This window comes from Mirounga leonina, unplaced genomic scaffold, assembly GCF_011800145.1.
Source record: "Mirounga leonina isolate KUSES-001 unplaced genomic scaffold, KU_Mleo_1.0 Mir_125, whole genome shotgun sequence".
NCBI lineage: Eukaryota > Metazoa > Chordata > Mammalia > Carnivora > Phocidae > Mirounga > Mirounga leonina.
In genome coordinates this window covers 73,774,886-73,797,244 of record NW_023270305.1, presented here as the reverse complement: position 1 = coordinate 73,797,244, position 22,359 = coordinate 73,774,886, and the positions used below count along the sequence as shown (strand labels likewise).

The following is a 22,359-nucleotide window of genomic DNA, read 5'->3' as shown; positions in this document are numbered from 1 at the left end:
GCCTTGTTTTTCCAGCTCTCTCGATGACTATTTAAATTTCGCAGATAGAATAAAGAAGTAACACCTTTCCTAAGATTATGACATGTATCAGTCATGAGTAGAAGCAGTGTCCTCATCCCCAATTTCCTATAAACACTAGCAATCCTATTGGTTTGCTCCACCAAGGATAACTCTAGTCCATGTGACCTGAGACAAATGTGACCCTCTGATCATTCCTAGGGTAGGCATTTTGATTTCTCTGGTTAACAGCTGTATAGAGCCTTATCTCTTAACCAAGTCACATTCCAAAACATTTTTATTTCTCTAATCCTAAAACCACAAGTCACTGTTATCCAGTGTATGTACTAGTCAAGTCATTTTGGAAGTTGCTTGTTTGTCTTTCTTGAATATTATGTGAAATATAAATGTTGTATGATAATGAAGGTGAAGCTTGAATCTGCTCTTCTAATACTGAACACTCAGCCACATTTCCAAATCTTATCTGAGGCTGCTTAGGCAGGGACAAAATGGTTTCTTTTCACGAAACAATCTTCCAAGATCAATGATGCACAAAGTACTTCGGTTCGAAAAGAAAAGAGAGGAAAGCAAAGAAAAAGGCAGCTCAGGCTAGAGGGCCTTGAAGCTGGGGAATTTTTTGAAGTTGTTCACAAATGTGGTATCTACCCTTGACAGGTCATTTCATTCCAATTAGCACTTTGTATTCTCCACGTTTAGAAGCTCTTAGGCAAATGTAGAAGGGAGGAAAAGCTCACATATCTGATAATACAGTATATCAGACTGACAACCTAACTGATTTTCCCCTGTGGTGCAAGTAAGACACCGTTCCAAAAAGAAGCAACGCAAAAGAAAGAAAAAATGATCCTAGAGATCACGCCTTCACATTTAATTTCAGAGAAGAAGACCTGAAGTTGATTTCTGTTTAGATCAGTTGTGTACCAGTTGGAACATGGGTGCCTAGCACTGCAGTGCAGTAATATGATCTGTGCTTTAAATAGCTGCCAAATAGCCATGTGGTGGCTGGCAGCATGCTACGTGTTGCAAGGAGAGCGATCTGTTTCAAAGTGAAGCCACGTAACAAGGGCACAAGTAAAGCCGATGTGCAGGAAAGCCGTTTTTCATTATCTTTCTGTGTTTTCCTTTTATAGATATTTAAATGTATTCCCCATTTTAAAGGGGCACTAATTCAATTTGGACTTTTTTGGGGGAGTGTGGGTGGAGAGAGGTTGGCCAACCACATATGGAAACCCACCCAAGTGACTTCTGAGCTAACTTCTCTTCTCTGGTGGTCTGTTTTCTCTAAAGGGAACATATTATTACAATTGTCACCCCTCCCCCCAAGTTTTTCTGGCTCTCATCACACTCCTGGGAAATCTTATACAAGGAGAGGCAGTGGGAAGGAAGATGTTCATAAGATGAATATATAGGAATAAGGTGGGGGGAAGGGTCCTGGAAAAATTGTATCCACTGACCCTTGAAAAGTGAAGTTAAGAAATCCTGGATCAGAAATTAGAGAAACATGGTAACTCAAAACTATGATAACAACAACACTATCAAGAGTAGATAACATTTATTTAGCACCTACTCTGGTTCAGGCACTGTTCTAAACACCTAACACAAACATTTTACTGTCCTTACTTTGTGGGTAAGGAGACTGAGGCATAGAGAAGTCTGTAATTGCTCAAGATCATGCTACTCAGAGTGGAACTCGGATTCCAGCCCTGGCCATCTTTCTCTGTCTCTCCAGAGACCTCTTGCTCACCTGGAAGGCCTCCATCCCTGTTCCCCTAATTGGCGTTGAGTGGGAACTCTGTTAAAATTCCAGCCGCAGACTGGACATTGCCCTGGGGGCTTTGCCCAATTATATTGTTTGGAGAAAAGTAAAGAGGCTCAGTAACTTGCCTGAGGGTACACAGGTAGGTTTTAGACTCAGAATTCCACGGTCTTTCCTCTATCACGTAGCTGGGTGTTTTCTCCAACACTGTGAGTGATAGCTTTCAATAATAAAACCAGGAAGCCATTTCTGCAAGGCGGTATCAGCTTTCCACATAGCGGTCTTTCTATTTTGCCCCCAGAATGTCATAAGCCATTAAAGTGGCTTCAGACTCCTATTGCCTCATACCAGATTGTAGGTCACTGAGGTCATCGAGCATGTCACAGGGACCCTCACATACTGTAACCATCCCATTTAATGCTTGAAGCCCAAGGACTACAACAAAGTGAGTGGTCAGTGGAGGATTTTAAAGTAGCTCACTTTGTGCGATTTGGTTTATCATTCATGCAACTAATCCAACACATACCCATTCACAGAAATCTTTCTGTTTTTATTCAAATATGTTCAAAAACATTTTCCAACTGCTATTAGGGAGAAGCCAATTGGTATTACAGAAAGAACATGGAGATTCAAACACCTAAAAACACATCTCCAGCCCTTCCTAGCTGTGGAGCGTTGGGCAAGTTGCATACCCTTTCTGTTACCATTCCTTCAACTCCCCAGGGAAATGACATCACAGACAACGTACAAAAAGCTACTGGCACATAAGAAATGCTCAAAAATCAGAGTAATCATCATTGTTAATCTTGTCTTGATTTTCATTCGGTGGAAATTTAGAGAGCACTCGTTATTTTCCTAATATGATTTTCAATTGTCCACAATTATTTAACTCATGATAACCCAGGTGGATGGTCCCTACTATTCCTCCTTTTTTTAAACTGTGTCCACATAGACAACAAGCAAAGTGACTCCAAAAACACTGACTGGGTTGGCATGCTTTTGAGTTGCACTGGCTTGGCTGTAATTGAAAGAATGTAGTAATCTTTGAAATATTTAAAGACACAAACATGTTCAAGCTATAGTATTAAGTAAAAAACTAAGTTTACAGAACTTTATTCTGTATGACCCTCTTCTGGCTACCTATTATAACCATATATACCACTTGACTCTTCTGGTGGAATTATGGGTGAAATTTGTGTCTTTCTTTCTGCTTATTTACACTTTCTGAATTACCTAATGAATATGTATTACTTTTGTAAAGGAAAACAGCTTGGAGAATTAAAAGATTTCTTTAACGACTTTTTTTTCCTGTCCTATTGTGTCTGAATAGGCAGTAACAGACCTCGGAAACTGTTTTTCTGAAAGCTTGATAGGTGGTGAAAATGTAGGCTTTGGGGTTCACCGTTTTATGATTAAGATGACATTATAAAACAACCAGATTCGTTTGGAAAATCTTGCTATCTATAAAAAATAATGTGGACAGATAAAAGTACTGGAAATCATGAACTATATTGATATTACTGTTGATCAATCAAAAACAACATCTACTAGCGTAAGATGGAGCCCCTCTTCCTGGGTGCTTGAGATGTTTTACTGCTTGTACTAGTGGTCAGTCAGGCCAATTACAAAAGAGTAGAAACTCTTCTATACTCTTCTTTCCTCTAATTTTACTACCAATGAATTAAGGAACGCAAGAATTTCTTAGAATCCAAACGGAGTCAATTTTAAAAATCTTCATTCTGAACATTTTATCAACCTTCCTTCATATACCATACTTTTCCTTTTTATCTTAGAGTATTGTCCCAGATCAGAAATGGACAACCTAAAACAAATAATGTGGAATCCAGATCCAGGGTTCTAATGCAATATCCAGTATGTGTGTTGATTATTCTTAAAGCAGGAGGCTGAGGATTTCCCATCATGCCAGCAGACGGCTTTCTGACAGTCACCCGGGTTCTTCTGGATTGGAATAAAACTAAGACCATCAGATATAAACAAGAAATCTCCTTCTCAAATACTTATCTAGGGAAGCAAGTCAGGAAGCACCTAACTTCACTAGCGTGATGAAATCTTCTGGATAGGCAGCAACATCCTGACATACTGATTCTGCTGTCATTTTCTATTCCTACTCAAAATATTAACAGATCTATCTTTCAACTGTGTTGACTCCCTCGGGTCTTATTCATATGCTTGGCTGATAAGCAATGAAGAGTATTACATTTGACCTATACAAGGTGATTTGCTCAACTTTCTGTAACCCTGACACCTAACATTGGGACTAGTACATGGTAAACGTACAATCGGACTTTTGTTTGTGTTTGTGGGTTTTTTTTGCCAAGTGTAATGGAGTGAGTGCATTCTCCATCCTGGGTGTCTTCAAATACATGACCTCCTTTAAGGGGAGGCAGGTACACTGTCCCTCCACACATACATCAGCATGCCTCATGACCCCACTCTCATCATGGTCCTTTCCCACATCATCACCCTCTACGCTGGACAGAATGATTTGCAAAATAGCCAAACTGGCTCTCATTTTCCCAGGTCTTAAGCATGCTTCCTCTGGACCTCACACTCCCTTCTCCCCAAGTTCATAACCCTTTGCTCTCCTTCAGGACAGTCTTCTAGAAGTTGCCCAGCATGTGTTCACATTCTCACCTCCCATCAGCTCCTCACACCAATCAGATCCAGCTTCTGTCCCCACCACTATGCCAAGACTTCTGTCATCATTGTCAAAAACAACCTCCAAGCTTCCATAGCCAGAGGTCCCCTTTCTTTCCCTGTCTCAGCCATCTTCTCAGCAGTGTTGGTAAAGTTCAAAACTCAGTCCCTTCTCAAAACATTCTCCCCCCACCAGGTATTCCCCCACCACATTTCCTATTAATGCTTCCATGTCTCTTTCTGGCCTCTCTTCAGGCTCCACCTTCTCTTCACCCTATAAATGTTGGGTTCTCCAGTGCAAAGAGTTCTTTCTCTTGCTCGGCATCTGCCCTCGTCTCCTCATCTTTCCCCTGGCTTTAAATGTGGTGACTCCCAAATGTGAGGCTCCAGCTCAGATTGCTCCTCTGAGCTCCTGACTGCCATATACTAGTGTTTCAACTTGGATATTTCACAGACACCTCAAACATTACATCGTCAAAATGGCCCATGGGTTCTATTCCTTTCTCCTTCACACATATTCCCCCCTGACTTTCCTGTTCCAGACTTCTCCATCTACCCATTGGCTTAGGTTAGAAATCAGAGTGATTTCTGGCTTGTCCCTCTCTTCATCCCATATCCACTCCACCAGCAAGTTCTTTCAATTTTCTGCTTCAAAATATACTATAACAGCCACAGGGGAGTAAATGATTGGGCCTTTACTTCTCCAACTTCATAACGGAACTCTCCCCTGCAACGTCCAGCCGCACAAGCCAGCTTGCTGTTCTTAGAACACGTCAAGCTCTTTCCACGCTCAGACCTTATGCCACTAGTCCCCCTCCCTGAAAACTTCTCAGGCCACCATTCACCCAGATGGCCCCTTCCTATCTTATATGTATCAGAATACTCGGTGTTCTCTCCAATTCAGAATTCTCTTCTGACAAAGAACCTCCCTGACTACAATCATGGTTTTATGTCATTATGTCCTATGTATTTTTCATTAGAGGACTTATCACAATTTATATATCATAGTGGGTTAATTTTTGTTCATTTGCTTGTTGTCTATATTGTTTCCTTGAATCCTAGCTTGAAGAATGAAAATACCACATCTGTCTTGTTTAGTAATATACACCCAATATTCAGCACCATTTGTGACACGTAGTATGCACACAATTATTATTTGCTGAGTAAACTAGTAAATATTTTAGATGAATATACAGAGCCAAAGTAAGGTGGAATAACTTGCCAAATTTTAAGTTTAAAATCCAGGGATTGGATTGCAGGTCTTCAGATGTAGATTTAAAAACCTTTCCCACCACACCAGAGGATCCTCCCTATAAGTGACCCAAATAAGACATTCATGAGGCATCCAGTTGGCTTAACCTTCTGCAGGAGGATTCAAAAAATTCAACCAAGGCATGCTGCTTTAGAAAGGAATTCTTTTATCTGGCAAAATTTATTACTATTAAGTAAATATTAATTAACAACTAGATATCAGTTGTTAGAAGGTGTTCAAAGACAGGGTCATTGCCATTAGGCATGCATAGGGTCAGACACAACCAATCCACGTGCATCATCACATATGCCCCGGGTCCAAGGAAGAGAGGCTGTGATAGCATTCACTGAGTCTTCCCTGGATTCCTCACTCACCACTGGGATAGGCTTGCAATAGCATAAAGACAAAATATGTCCTCCCCTTCAGCAAGCCTTAAGAGCTCAGGAATGCCTGAGACAGACAGATATTTGCGATATGCACATACAATATAAAATAAATATAGGTATTTATTATATATAAACATATATATTATATATACAAAATATTTTTATAAACACACATGTATTATATACATATATATGTGTGTGTGTGTGTGCATATTCAGGCCTGTCTATTGACAAATATATGTGCATTGTTATCCAAATCCATACATACACATGCATACATGCCACACACATACATAAATATAAACATACATAGGTCTGTGGGTAGTACAACACACACAGAGGTTAATCCAACTTTCTGTCTGACATTTCTCCAAGCATTTACATATACCCATAAAATTCTTGAGAAAAAAAGTCTTGTATTTTGGGAGAGTAAAGACGATATATCAATACTGCAGATAGTGTCTATATATGGCACACCAAAATATGGGGCAACAAGCATTATTTTTTATATATCATTCTTCTCAAAGCTGTATTGACCAAATACCTATTTGTTTAGCTAGTTTTCAATGACAATCCAATCTGTAAGCACTGGTAAATTTTTTAACAGTGGCAGTTCCTGTTTAGAATAAATGGAAAGAGAAATGCTAAGAAAAATAAAACCAATTGCCACATAAAGGGGGAACTATTTACATTTTTAGTGAATTATGTCACAATAACTTCTTGACTCCCAGAAGAATGGGAATATTAAAATTTTTGTGGCCTGTGTACTTATTTTATCCCAGTGAGACTTCTCTCCCCTAAATTATCTCCATAATACTCAGCATCAGTACAGGATGCCAATTACTCCAACCACACTTATTTCATAAAGCCAATTTAGACTATCTCTGTCATTTGTGTAAACCAGAAAAATCATTACTTGAATTCAAAATCATTCTAATTTATTTGCTTATAGAGGCCTTACAAATAGAACAGAATGGTTAGACATAGCATATGATTCTCTATATCCAAAGGCATTTCATTTTATAAAACTCAACCAGCCAATTGCCCTTTTAATTGTTCACAATCACAGCAACACACTAGCGGGGAACACGACCCTTCAGAAGCCAGAGCGGGACCCTTAGTACTCCCCCACTGTCATTTCATACTTGTTCTCTCCAGTACCCCCCACCCCTACAGACTGGTCCAGGCTGATTTTAATGTTCCTGGAGACAGAGGTCCTAGCACTTGCCTCAGAAACTCTAAGCTCTAGTTGGATGTTTGTTCTTTCTTTCCTCTTACCCTGCTAACCAGGTTAAATGTTCCTGTGCTTGCTTTATGCTCATTATAATATATATGATGTTTAATATTTCCCCACCCTCCTTGGCTTTTAACATCTAATATACCATCTTCCTAAGTTTTTGTTGGAATTTTTGTACCTACACTCGGTCATCACTGAGGAAATGTCTCTATGTATTTAATGCTTTCAGACAATCAGCAAAAATGTAGTTTCTATTTCGTCTCTGCTGTATGAGCCCCCCCTCATTCCTGGTGGCATCCCACCAAAATCAAATTGGGGACTCATCCTCTTAATACATTTCTTTCCATATAATCCCAGCACTATGGGTCTTTCCCCACAATGCTACCCCCATGAAGATGTATGTACAGCCTATTTTTACCAGCATCCCCTATCTGTCTAATCCTTAATGACATTCTAAGCCTCTTTGTAAGCCTAATTTGGTTTCTTTCATGAAAATATAAGTCAAATTATGTGTTGAACTGAATTGACCATCATCAATTGAGTAAAACAGTTAAAGTAGTACTCAGGGACATAAGCTCTATTACTGTCCCCTGAAACTGATTTTTTAATTTTTGTTTATCTCTTTATCTCTTTCTATCCAAATTTATAATCATGAGTAGACACACACATACACACACACACGTACATATGTACATATGAGTTGATGATAGATACATAGATAAGAGCCAAATACTGACACCTCATCCATCATATGCCTTTATAAGTGGGTTTAATATTCAAATTCAATAAATACATTTCATACATTAGTCATAAAAGTGACTAAATGGCCAGTAATAGCATACTAGTATAATTTTTTTTTTTTAGAAAATTTTTTTTAAGTCCTACCCTCAACTCCTAAATTGAACACTGTTATTCAGCTTCTCTGTATGGTTTTTCCAGCTAGTCCCAGTGTAATGTTACCTGCTGCCCAACTGACTGAACCCCTAAACAAATACAGTATGGAAAGATCACAGCTTTCCCCAAAGTCCAAGGGCATGACTCACCGCCCTCTTCACTTTCCAGAATATCACCACTGTATTTGTTACATTGAAACTTTATGATGCAAAATCAACTCTCTTAAAAAAGGTTTTAACACAGTATTTGGAAGCGTCTGAAAATTAGTCAATACATAGAATAGAGACACACATACTATCTTAAATCAGACATAAGGCTGTTACAAGAATATACTGCATATTTCTGCTATTTTCAAGTATATTACTTATTGACACAGCACATACAACTCACCTTCCTTCCTTCCATGGATTGCTGGTAAGTAGATCAGGAAATGCATCTGAATTAATGTGATTGATGCATTACAATTATGAAATACTTCCAAAGTATGTATCTGTGTAAAAGTGTCATACACATCAGATATTCAGCCAATTGCCTTATGATAAATATATGGTAGCCGCATAAGTGTATTAGAAAATGAGGATAACCATCTGAAATTTATAAATATTCAAACCTTTACTGAAAGCAGCTTGTATGTGAAATTTAAATGACATATAATACACCAGAAAAAAGGCTCCATTCCAAAGTTCTACAAAAAGGAATTGTATTTACAGATGACATGAACTAATCAAATACAGCTAGCATCGTCTGGAAAACTTAATGGCATGCCATAACTTAATATCACAGTAAATATGCATAACAGAACCCATAATTATTTTTCTAATAATCAAGCCAAAAGCAAAGAAGTAAATGGAGCAATATAAAAATGAAAACAGAAAAAGACAAAGGCAAGTACCACAAAAAACATTTATAACTCAGATGGCTTGAGAAACCAGTTAAACCCCTGAAGCTTTTGTTTTTTTGTCTTATATTTTTGTGTTTTGTTTTTATCACATGCTAGTCCTCTCTGTCCCTAAACACTAAAATGCCCTCATGATTCTGCAGAAACCTCAGAGCATGGCCATTCCTCCAGAAATCCCTCCCACTGAAAAAGGTTAATGGAAAGTACAGATGTGTGGAGAAGACAGGCAATCTCTCCATCAGGGGAATGGCTGAATGGAAAGCAATAGCCCCTCTGTCCCCCAGCATCTCTTAATTTGCCTCTGAGTCCTGCCTCAGGTAATCACAACAGCTGCAGAGCAAAACACTGTGCCCAGAACAAAGCTCGCATACCATGAGGGCTCTCTGTTCCCTCACCAACACCAAACTGCTCCTTGGTGGAGGTTTCCAAAATGCAAATGCAACGTGGGCTTCTCAGATGGATTTGATTTCAATCAAAATTAGTGCCAAACAAACATCTTTGATATGCAAAATGTCTGCATGTCTACACTAGCAAATAAGAAAGAATTATCCACCAACCAGCACCAAGTTTTCTTCCAAGACGTTAAAGTAATTAGCATATCTGTAAATGTTAAAATACCTGTTGTAAAGATGAAGAAACTGAGAGTCAATAATTAAGGGAATCAAATGATCAAAAGAACTACAACCCATAAAACCTTGGGAAAAGTTAATATTTCATAGTCTTTAATAAAGCAAGGCTATTATTTCATATGGAAATATTTTGAAAGTTTATAGCTAGTGCATATTAAAAGCACATTTCATCAATAAATTTTCACATGCTGAACATATTAGCATATAATTTTAAGGAGGAATTTAAAAATATCAAACAGAACTAAGTACTAAGCTAAGGTACCTGGTTTTTACATATTTGCAACCATATTACATATAATTAATCCACCGAGCTTCTAAAAATCCAGTCTGCATTATGTGTAATTTGGTGTACAGATTTGCCACTTTTAAACATAGTTTAAGGTTATGTAAGCATGCACAATTAAGGGAATAGAATTAAGTGACCAAACTCCTGTTGGTAAGAGAGTGGAGTAAGTACGTGTCCTCAGTCAGGTTGTGGTCCATTTGAACTGATGGGTTTGCCTGGCTCTTGCCACAAGCACACTGTTATTTATTTTTAAGTCATAAATAATTATCTTACAGGAGTCAGTAATGTGTATGTGGAGATGCACATGTGTGGAGAAGAAATGGGGTAAGTTCTCTGACAACATTTGTTTTCTGTTTAATTATTCTCCAAAGATTTTTTTTTTTTTTTTAATAGCAGCAGAAGTGAATGCCAAGAAGGAAGTTTAAATCAAAGCTTCACTGTCAGGCCTTTGTAACCTGCGTGAGCTCTAACAGTTGCAATGAGAGGGAAGCCCATGTTACTGCTCCTTAGAGACCTAGGTTCTTGATAGCACCTACAGGGGATGGAAACGTGGATGTCTGGAAAGATTCTAAGACCTTCCTACTAGCAGAAATCACAAGTAAAATGTAAAAGCAAAATTCAAATACTAACTAAAAAGCTCATCTAATAATTCTACACTGGGATCCCCAAAACAAAATGAAAAAAAAAAAAAATCCTGTTTTAAAACCTCTCAAGAAAACGCTGGTGGCAACGGTTTGATTAGTGATGTATCTGTATATGCCGCCCAATAACTAGAAACAGTAATCCAGCTAATAAAGAAAAAAATATCCCCGCCGGGGCCAGGAAAAATGACCAGCCATACAGAACAGAAGGGGTGAACTCCAAGCAGTCTCTCATTTTCATGTTTTTGTAGCCTTCCATGTCAGCCACTGCCTGGACCCAGATGACATACAGCATCACCACCAGGGAAAACAGGATGCCTGAGAAGGACAAAACAAAAGACCTTTAGTCTTTCTGAAGATGTTTTCCCAAGAACACTAACCAATCATTTGCCTGATGATACGTCTCTAAAAATACCATTCTAGCCAAATCACCTACTTTGTGTCATACCCTTTATTATATGTTTTATATGCATACTGCTTATCTTTAATTTTCAAAGCACTGAGATGGCAACATAAGAACAATGGCAACAGCTGACATGCATTTATTGAGTACTTACTGTATGCCAGGCTCTGTATTAGGTGTTTATGTACATAAGAGTCAAAGATCCTGCCTAGTGGAATTTCTCCTAACATTTCCCATCTGTACTATATGCCTGGTTTGGGGTGAGCACTGTAATACATTATTTATTTCAATCTCTACAATGATTTGATAAAATAGGTACTATTGACCCTCGGTTTTAAGGATATGCAAACACAACCAGAAGCTTTCAGAGCCGCTTTTTAGCTCAGGTCTTTCCAACTATTATTATATTATTATAATACAGCTAACTAATGCTGTGGGTAATTTTGTCAATGAAAACAGAAGCCAAAGTAAGTATCAGACAAAAACAGAGATGAAAGCACTGAACTAATGTAAAGAATAGACATGATTCTTTCAAATTGAAATACAGATACTGAAGACTGATTATAGCATAAAGGTAACATTGCCTGGAAAGAATGAGAAAAAAATTAATGAAAAAATTCTGTGGAATGTAAAACCACAGGTCTAAGACCAAGAGCCTTATTAGACAAGAGAAAGGAACAGAAGTAGAATGGAGGGATGCAGGGAGGGAGGGATACGATCGAAGAGCTTCACGAATGCTAAAACTTGAGAATACTGCAAAGCATATACTTTTCCACGTGGCTGTCACTGAAATAACAGAAGGGAGCAGCCCCACTGTGCTGAGCTGCAAACCCAGGAGAGTCAGCCAAGCTGATACACGGGTGAGTGAGTGACAAGTCCCACACACAAACCACACAGCCTGAGGGATTCAAATTTGTCCCTGAGCAAAATATACTTGAGGTCATTTGCTAGTTGTCCAAAAGTTCAATCCAAACATGTCAAGGACCTATTATAGTCTTTGAATTAATGAACGAAACCATCAGGCATAAAATCTCCATATTCTAATTGCGAGCCAGTCTGAAAGGTAAACATAACCCTGTGACTAGGAGCAGAGATGGAGGCATACTGGCAGGACAGAGTAGCTTTTAAGAGCCTAGCCATTAATCACCCTTCTCCAGTTAATTGTGCTCCTACAGTATTTAGAATGTCTTCTCTCTCTTGGGCCATCCATTTCGTAAAGAATCCTGAGAAGTACACACAAAAGAAGACGGGCTTATAAATATGCCAAGGTGAGTCTTAAACTTTCTCATAATTGTGATACAAACACAGAGCAATGAAGAATCAACATAGATGCTTCACTAATAAGAAACATCCTTCACACTGTGGTCTGTAATGTAAATGCAAATACTGGAGCACAGAAGAGTGCAATTTAACCACTGAACAACAGCTATGTCAGAGAGAAATAGTAAAGTCATAGCCGGCAAGCAAACTCCTTGCAAAGCCGTACCTCAGATGCTGACAACAATATGGCAATGCCATGTGTTGTTGAGCAACTCTGTGCATTTCAATACATTTTTCTGCAAATATATAGACACTGCTCTCCCCTAATGTAAAGTTTTGGCTTAGTTATTTGCATACTATTTGCCTTATGCAAACAGACTGCAAACCTTTGTTATTATTTGTTATGTTTCTTATCTCTCTTGCATCATGTGACTCTCTTGTGCTTTCCGATAGTTTTATAAAAACAGAAAATTGCCTTTGTGAAAAACCAGCCTTATGCATATTTTCTCTCAAAAGTTGCAAAATCCATTACTGAATTTAGAGTATTTAAAAAAAAAATGTATCGCGGGGCACCTGGGTGGCTCAGTCCTTAAGCGTCTGCCTTCGGCTCAGGTCATGATCCCAGGGTCCTGGGATCGAGCCCCGCATCAGGCTCCCTGCTCGGCGGGAGGCCTGCTTCTCCCTCTCCCACTCCCCCTGCTTGTGTTCCTTCTCTCGCTGTGTCTCTCTCTGTCAGATAAATAAATAAAATCTTTAAGAAAATAAATAAATAAAATAAAGTAAAATTGCCATTATTTGAAGAGCATTTACATCCTGAAAGCAATGAAAATAGGTGTTTCTATCACTACAATCTTTAACTTGTTCACTAATTGAAGATACTGTCATTTAATTCATATCATACCAGTTTATAATTACTTCTTCCCATGGGGTAAAAGAGTGTTTCCCTACCTATTAAATTGCCAGTGTTTTATACCAGTGTGTATATGTGTGCATGTGCGCACTCACATGCAAAGAGACAAACAGAAAGTAAATGGACTAAGAGACATTGGTAAGTATTTACACCAAAGGCCAATGGTTTAGCTGACATGGCAGCAAGAATTTATGATGGGGGGTTTACATAATGCATCTGGCCAACAGAAGAGTCAGGAGACTATTACATAGAGGTAGACTGATCAAACAAATAAATATATTGAGGTTAATTGGAGTCATGTTCTTCACTGCCTGAAAAGGGAGTTACAAATTTGAAAAGGGGGAAAGCTAAAATAAAGCCTATGGTGTTTGTTTGGAATTAAATATATCAGTGTGAATTTATGGTTCTAGATAGACAGATAGACAGAAGTAAAAGTGTGTGTGTGTGTTAAGATACACCCGTGTGTATACACCTACATATATTTCCTGGCTCTGTGTCCTGGGAGGATCTGGGAGCAATAACACCCCAGTAGCATGGAGCATACCAAGTGTCCAGATCTTGGCTTCTAAATATCAGGAACCAGGCATCTCAAAGAACTAGGTGAATCCCGGCTGGGACAGAAAGTACAAGGTAAGTCTGGAATGTCAGATATGCTCTCAGAATGGTGGGAGTGTTTCAGAAGCTAGCTCCAGAGGTTCCCCCTAGCCAGCTCTGAGGCAATCAGACTATCAGACCAATAATGGTAACAGCACATGATACCTCACCGAATAAAAGAGAAATCCATGAGCCCACAGTGATATAAATAAATGAATGAATATATTAGGCAGGGAGAAGGGAAAGCTTTTCCTTAGAGAATGCTAACTTATAAATGTAGAAGGAAGAGTTCAATTAGAAATCACCATTTGGCAATCACTGAAGTAATAATTCAGGCAAGGAAAAAAAATGGATGCTAAAACTAGTAAATGAAATTTAGATGAGAAATAAATATTTACACAAGCTCAAAGTCTCTTCCCACAAAACACTTACCAATTGTAAAGGGGAAAACAGTCATTTCATACTGAAGAAACCTGGCAAATAGCACCTTACTCAAATGATCAGAGTGCAAATCACCAGTGGCATGGCATACTGATATCACTAACCACCTTGTAAGATACAATGAGAACAACACAGCATCACTGCTATGATAGCCAAAAATGAAGAGCCTAAATCCAATCAGAAGGAAACAGCAGACACACCAACTCAGGAACATTCTAGAAAATCACAGGCCTCGACTCTTGTAGAGTCGAGGTCATGAAGGTCTAAATAGGACTTATTCTGGTCTGACGGAGATTCAGATAACATTACCACTAAATGCAAAGCCTGTTCCAGGACTGGAGCCTTTTGCTAGAAAAGACATTGAGACAGTTAGTGAAAGGTGAATGGAGTCTCTGGGTGAAGGGATTTTTCAACTTCTATATAAATACGAAAATATTTCAAAACAAAAGACAAAATGAATGAATTAAAAAACACAAAAAAGCATGGTGGGAATCTGTGGTTATGTGCACTAGGAAGGACATACGCTGGCGGGCATGGGAGGACAGTATGTGTGTTCATACACCCAGAAAGACACATTTTCTTTTGGTGGGCTATTGTGATGATTAATGAACAGTAATATTGCTGGTTTGGTTCACCTACCAAGTGGAGAGTATCATTTGGGGGAACACTGATGGAAAAATACTATGTTAAAATCTTAATTATTATCCCTTGATTTCTTAAAGGACTCTCATTCGTGAAAACATAAGTAATAACTGTCCTTGAGTAACAAGTGAGTTACATGTCAAACCCACTTGCTACTGTGATTTTAGCAGGAATAGAAAATATTGCTAATATTCAGGTAATAATTTATTTTTAAATTAAGTTATATTTAAATATGGTCATATTTTGAAAGCATAATTTATTTCCAATTAAATTTAAAATACCTAATTGAAGACCAAAAAAAATCCATAAAACAGCTCACTGGAGGCATAAAGTAAGGTAGCAAATCCCAAGAAGATTTGTGATAATAAAACCATGGACAAATAATTAAGTCACAAGAAGAATGCATTGGTTCTCTTACTAATTAGCAGTGTGGGGAAGAGCCACTCATGATTTTACAACTCTTACAAAGTTGACAACTTTTCCTTCTAAATATCATGAATTCAATTTGGAAAGCATTTTCTCTGAAACAAAGGTCACATAGTCACAAAGGGCCATTAGGAATGCAATTGCTAATGATAAACAATATGGAAATGTTCACAATGTGGAAAAAAAATACAAAAGAATTTCACCAACACCAAGTCACAGACTGAAAGTAAAACTGCATGTCCTCAATATTTTATGGAAGCAAGTATGGAAAAATAAACCAGATTTAAAAACACATTCCTAATAAAATAAAATAAAATAAATAAAAAACACATTCCTAGAGAAAAGTTGGCCACAGAAATGGAAACTCTTCAAAAAGGCAAATGCCAAACGTCTATATTCTTGCCTAGAAATACATATACCTGTATTAAAAAACAAAAGCCTTTTGGAGTTACTGAAAAACAATAAACTTGATATTTAACTGCTTAAGATATAACTGAACTGCCTTTGAAATGTGTTTTAACAACTTCAATCATGGGCAGCTATTGGTTACTTGGGGAAGAATCATAAATTCAAGATGATTCCATTGGCCTCTTTTAGTCAGGCTTGCACACAAATTCAGTGACAACTCATTTCAGCTTTCTACGGGCACAGGAAAGGCCACGAATTCCATAGTCAAAAAAATGCATTATGAATGAAGTTAAAGTGAAGAGTGAACAGTGAATTAGAATCAGAAAAATATTGCCTTTTCTCTAACTGGAGGCTGCATGTACTCTAGAGACAGGGCAATATTCAGCAAGAGCATCTAGAGAAACAGAGCTAGAATGTCAGCTTCATAAAATCTTAGGGATGATAGCATCAGCTTACTCCTTCTGTCTATTTTCAGAGGATGAAATGAGGTCTGCAGTCACAAGGTCAAAGTAGCCTGTGGCATAACTCAAACGGACACCCTGATAGCAGATATAACACATTAGGAGGAAGACATTCACAGACACCCTACAGTGGGGAAAAATTCCAAGGAGGTGGCAGGCAGTGAGATTACTTTTCCAGGTGGAGCTCCCAGGAAGATACAGAGAGGGTTCATGCTAACTATAGAAATGAAGAAAAAACCTGGAGTGTGGGTAAGGGTACAAAGGACAGCCGCGTTAATGGAATGGTGAACCTGGATCTGACATGCCCAGAAAAAAAAAACAAAAAGGGAACTTGATAAGCTATGTATTTACTATCATTTTCTAAAAGGAAACAGCAATTCATCAAGAAATACATAATGAATGCCTTCTCAGACCTGCAGAGGAGCACCGAGCAGCATAAGTGACCATGTCCCCACAAGGGGCTTTGGCAGAAGATCCGTAAACAGTCTTCATATAAACATTTCTGAAATTAGTCCATACTAATATTTGAAGGTATTATATTAAGCTCCAATAGTTTGAAGGTTGTTCTAATGGTTAAAAAGCATTACAGATTCATTGTTTCTCTCTCATTTTTTTAACTGAGGTATAATTTACATAGAGCAAAATGTATGAGTTTTAAGTGTATGGTTTGATGAGTTTTGAAAAATGTAAACATCAGTGTACCCACAATCCATTAAAAATAGAAAATATCCATCCCTGTCACTCCAGAGAGGTTCTTCAGGCCTCCTCACACCCCTCCCCCAAAGCATCTATCACTATAGCAGAGCTTTGCCCTTAGAACCTTGTAGAAATGAAATCATGACCGTGTGCAGTCTTTTGTCTCCGGCTGTTCATACTCAACATGATGACAGAGAATTCACCCAGGTTGTGCATGTGTTAGTAGTCCCTCTTTTTTACTGCTGAGCACTATTCCCATTGTATGAACAGACCACAATTTCTTCATCCACTTATCTCTTGATGATCATCTGGGTTCTTTCTAGGTTTTGGCTATAATGAATTAAGCCACAATGAATATTTTGGTTTGTGATGTTCTAACTCAAACATAGAGTCTTGAAATGACCGATACGTTTCCTTAGACAAATGGTTTTAAAAAAGGAAATAGGCAACAGTATCTCTTTTTAAAATTTTATTTTATTATGTTAATCATCATACATTACATCATTAGTTTTTGATGTAGTGTTCCATGATTCATTGTTTGTGTATAACACCCAGTGCTCCATTCAGTACCTGCCCTCTTTAATACCCAACACCAGGCTAACCCATCCCCCCACCCCCTCCCCTCTAGAACCCTCAGTTTGTTTCTCAGAGTCCATAGTCTCTCATGGTTCATCTCCCCCTCCAATTCCTCCCCTTCATTTTTGCCTTCCTACTATCTTCTTTTTTTCTTTTTTAACATATAATGTATTATTTGTTTCAGAGGCACAGGCCTGTGATTCAACAGTCTTGAACAATTCACAGCGCTCACCATAGCCCATACCCTCCCCAATGTCTATCACCCAGCCACCCCATCCCTCCCACCCCCCACCACTCCAGCAACCCTAGTTTGTTTCCTGAGATTAAGAATTCCTCATATTAGTGAGATCATGAGATACATGTTTTTCTCTGATTGACTTATTTCACTTAGCATAATACCCTCTAGGTCCACCCATGTCATTGCAAATGGCAAGATTTCGTGGGTTTTTTTTTTTTATGGCTGCATAATATTCCATTGTGTATATATACCACATCTTTTTTATCCATTCATCTGTTGATGGACATCTGGGCTCTTTCCAGAGTTTGGCTATTGTGGACATTGCTGCTATAAACACTGGGGTGCACATACGCCCTCAGATCACTACATTTGTATCTTTGGGGTAAATACCCAGTAGTACAATTGCTGGGTCATAGGGTAGCTCTATTTTCAACTTTTTGAGGAACCTCCATACTGTTTTCCAGAGTGGCTGCTCCAGCTTGCATTCCCACCAACAGTGTAGGAGGGTTCCCTCTTCTCCGCATCCCCGCCAACATCTGTCATTTCCTGACTTGTTAATTTTAGCCATTCTGACTGGTGTGAGGAGGTTATCTCATGAGGTTTTGATTTGGATTTCCCCGATGCCGAGCGATGTTGAACACTTTTCCATGTGTCGCATCAGTATCTTTTTATGAAACACGATCTTATGCCAAACTGCTAAAAGAGATGCTGGGCTTCCAGATGCTGTGGCAGTGACCTGCAGTGCACCTGCTCAGACTCTCCCCCACCCCCCTTAAGAATACAGTCTTCCCTTCTCCTCCTCAAGCATCGGTTTTGTCAACAAAACTTTTGACAGCTCTTCAATTGTGTTCACTGTGCAATTAAACTCTCCAACGCTTGGAGCACAGGGATGTTTTGTGACTGTTTTCTGAGTCAGAGTTTTGTTTTCTGTTTTAAACTGCATTTATGTATCATTTGAAATACACAAAATATGATGTGTAAATGAATGTTATGAAGCTTCATTATAAAATGAGCCCCTGTGAACTGGTCCCCAGAGTAGGAACCAGAATGCCACCCTGCATCTTTGTTTTCTGAGACTTCTTTGGAAAGACAGTTGTCCCTCAGGTATGTAGGTAGCATCTCTAGCCTTTAATTTAGAGGACATAAAAGCACAACCAAGGAGAAAGAGCTAGACCCTTTCTGAGAATGGGCAAGGGTTTAACCTCTTGGGATAGAATAACAGTGCTCCTTCATGATATGGATGACACTGGAGTCTATAAGCAGTATGCGTTTGAGGCCCAAATCCATAAAAGATTTTGGATAATGTCTGCAGGTGACTTTATATATAGGGTCATTACATTTATGTATGTGTTTTAAAAACATAGAGTATTAACTTTTAAAATGTAAGCTCTTAGTGCCACAGTATTTGCAAATGAGTTTGGCATGTGTTAACTTTTAATACAGTAGGAATCTTAAAAATTGCAGTGTTTGAGACCTTTCTCAAATTTTAAGAAACCTTATGTGTCAGGCTAAAGGAGGAAACATGGCCATTAGTGTAGGCTATTCTCAGAGATCCACTCCAGAATCTAAAATGCATACTTATTTTTCTAAACATTACATGGGGAAAGGAAAATTTGCTAATTCTACATTTTCTCAAAAGTAAGACTTACTGCACCATAACATACCTTCAAAGTAGTTATGTATCTGTTAGTTCATTCACTAAAAAGTTAGTTTTTTGGGGAAATACACTAGAAGTTCTTAAAAATAATTGTACTTCTGTAATAGTCCTTCTTTACATTAAAATGCTATTCCTTTCTCCTTCAGTTACATTATGCTCATTTTTACATGTCATTTTTCAGAAATTTTAAAACTGCTAATGCATAATGATCAACCATAAACAATTTTCACTCTTCATTTTCTCAGACTCACTTTCCACTGATTTTTCTCCAATTTCCTGAGATAGCCTGAATATCTTATATAGTTATAATTTCATGCCTGTATCTTTTCATTACATCTATCTGATTTCCAAATATTCATAACTGCCCACACTTCACCACACTACTGTCCAAATATATTAACTGCTTCTTCCCTTTCATTTTCTGGCCTCATGTTTTTATTTAGTCAACCAAACCTATATAATGTCTATTGGATTTCTCAAATATTTATTACTTTCTTAGGTTGGCATAATCTTGGTAGGCATTAAACATCCTGCCTATCCCATACCTGTACTCCCTTGAGAAACAGTTATTGACAGAGAATGATCATGAGGGTTTATCCATCTGTACAAGTCATTAGGGACTGCATCTGGAAAGAGGATTTTCATTTAACACCAAGGAAGTGTTTACTCACAGTAGATGAGTTTCACGAAGCAGGAGGTGGTTAAGCACACAGGCCTGGCTTCTGACACTCCTGGTTTAAATCTTACCTCAAAGGTGTACCGGCTGGAAGGCTTTACACTTGACTAGCTGAGTAACCTTGAACAAGTTCTGTACTTCTCTGTGTCTCAGCATCTTTGTTGGTAAAATAGAGGTCATGCAGGCGCCTACTGCAGAGAGCAGTCATAAGGACTTAATGGGGATAACGCATTTAGCAAGGCTCCTGGAACAGGGCAAGCGCATAATAAGCATCGGCTAGTTTTGTTATTATCATTATTTTTATTGAGCTTTGGCATGAACTACTGCTAATGGCTAGCGAACATTATTCTCTGAAATCTTTTAAAGCATCAGAGCTTCTCATATGACTGGGCTATTTTAGGGCTAGTCAAGAGGCAAGGGGAGAAACCGCCACAGTGCCTTCCAGTTCCGAGATTCCATGAGAAGTGAGGGAGATTGTCTGCCCATGTCTTACTAGAATCTTCCACCAGGTGGCACCAGTCACTCCACAGGCCCATCGCGGAACATTTCAGAAACGGTAACAGGTGAATCCAGACTTGTGCTCACTTATATATATTAAGGACATTTTCTGTCTTAAGTGTCCAGTGAGCAAACTACCTGTCCTTCCCCCAACAACCTTTTAGTTACAGGAAGTAAAAATTCTTTCTAGGACAGACTTAGCATATGTCAATCTGGTCATTCAGGGGAGTCTATTACTAATGTGTTTCTCTTTTGTACAAGTAAGTATAATGGGTGGGGGGAAAAGCCTCAGAAAATGCATAAAAATTTCAGTTAAAAAAGCAGTATGCCTTATTCATTCACTACTAGTTATTTCTGAGCAAATTGACTATTTGGGGGAAGGGTGTGAAATAAAACAGAATATTTGCAAAGAAATTAAATGCCTTCTGGAACTAAGTTAATAGTAGATGTTAATGATACACATACTTAAAAGAAGGAGAGTGAAGCAGATGGAAATTCATTCTGCCTTTCCACCATACTAAAACCTAACCCCAAACCAGAGATGCCATTTATAAAGTGGAAAGAATCTTGTCACCCTATACATATGAAAACTCCCTTTCAGTGTGGAGGTTAATTATATCCCATAATAAAATATCATGCGAGTAAAAGCATTCATTTGCCAGGACCTATAGATCTAGTTCTCAGAAGAACCACACAGATACATTTGTAAAAGGGGGTGGGGGCCATTTATTCACGTTTCCAGTTCAAGGTTTTCCAGAAAGTCCCACTAAAGCTATTACTGAGCTGACCTCTCATAACCTAGATTCATCTGGGCAGGGGCTGGACCATCACCCAGAATGTTTCCAATGAGAACACATATGCACACCAAGCCCAGGTAGGCGTAGAGACTCAGGAGCACAACAGCTCTCTCCAGAGAAACCACTCTGTGTCTCCTCACCTGGCTGGGGTGTTGGAGGCTCAGAGGACTGGGTCTCACTTGTCCCTTCTGAATTCTTCCTCTGGGGACCTTTCTCTTCACCAGAGCATCATACATCTATCATACTGGTGCCCCATTCCAAACTGAGTGGGGATAAGTCTGATCCTAACAGCCTGTTATGCACATTCTAACTGATAAGCAATGTGGGGAAAAATACTTTGAAGAACTGAGAAAGAAAAGTTATAGGCTTTAAAGTATTTTTGTAAATAAAAATTCTTCAAAGCTCTTTCCTCTTTAATATTGACCAACGTTGACTGATTCTAGCACTTGACATTTTGATGAAATGACATATGGAGGAAACTAAAATTCCACATCAGAATTTGAAGAGAGGCCTTCGACATTATTATAGTATCAATATCCAAAACAATACTTTTCCTGAACAAATTCCCAAATATGACAACTGAAGGCACAAAGCCAGGGTACAGAGCAAGTACTTCTAGAAACATAAGGGTGACTGGTTCTTCCAGAACTACTCAGAAAGCAGATCTAGTGTACAAAGCTTCTGGACTGAGCAAAAGAGAAATCCAAACTGCTGTTTTGTGTTTCATAAAAATCAGAGACAGTCACTACATCAAAAACTAATGATGTAATGTATGGTGATTAACATAACATAATAAGATTTAAAAACAAAAACCAGAGACAGGAATTCTACTACAACAAGCACATCTGGCTAATGTATCAGTAACCTACAGTTCTCATGAGTCACCCTTTTGTTTCCATGCATACCTCCAACAGAACAGACCTGTGAATAAAAATGTGAAGTCCTAGACTTTGGTGAAATATTCTGTTCCCCACTAGGAGGTCATGCTTGTGATTTTCTCCTGAAAGCCTCCTTCTGGTGCACT

The 22,359-nt window shown here is 38.5% G+C and overlaps 1 protein-coding gene across 5 annotated transcripts in view; it reads right to left on the bottom strand.

The window, feature by feature from the left end:
- The window catches only part of TMEM182 (transmembrane protein 182), a 130,016-nt gene that overhangs the window by 64,870 nt on the left and 42,787 nt on the right, over nucleotides 1-22,359 (bottom strand). Inside the window, exon 5 of one of the 5 annotated variants that reach the window (XM_035001863.1) lies at nucleotides 8,787-10,970. The exons of the other annotated variants lie outside the window; for them this stretch is intronic. Coding sequence (XP_034857754.1) covers nucleotides 10,750-10,970 — 221 coding nt within the window. The 3' untranslated portion in view covers nucleotides 8,787-10,749. Of the gene's footprint in view, nucleotides 1-8,786; nucleotides 10,971-22,359 lie in introns of those variants that run through there. 5 annotated transcript variants of the gene reach the window in all.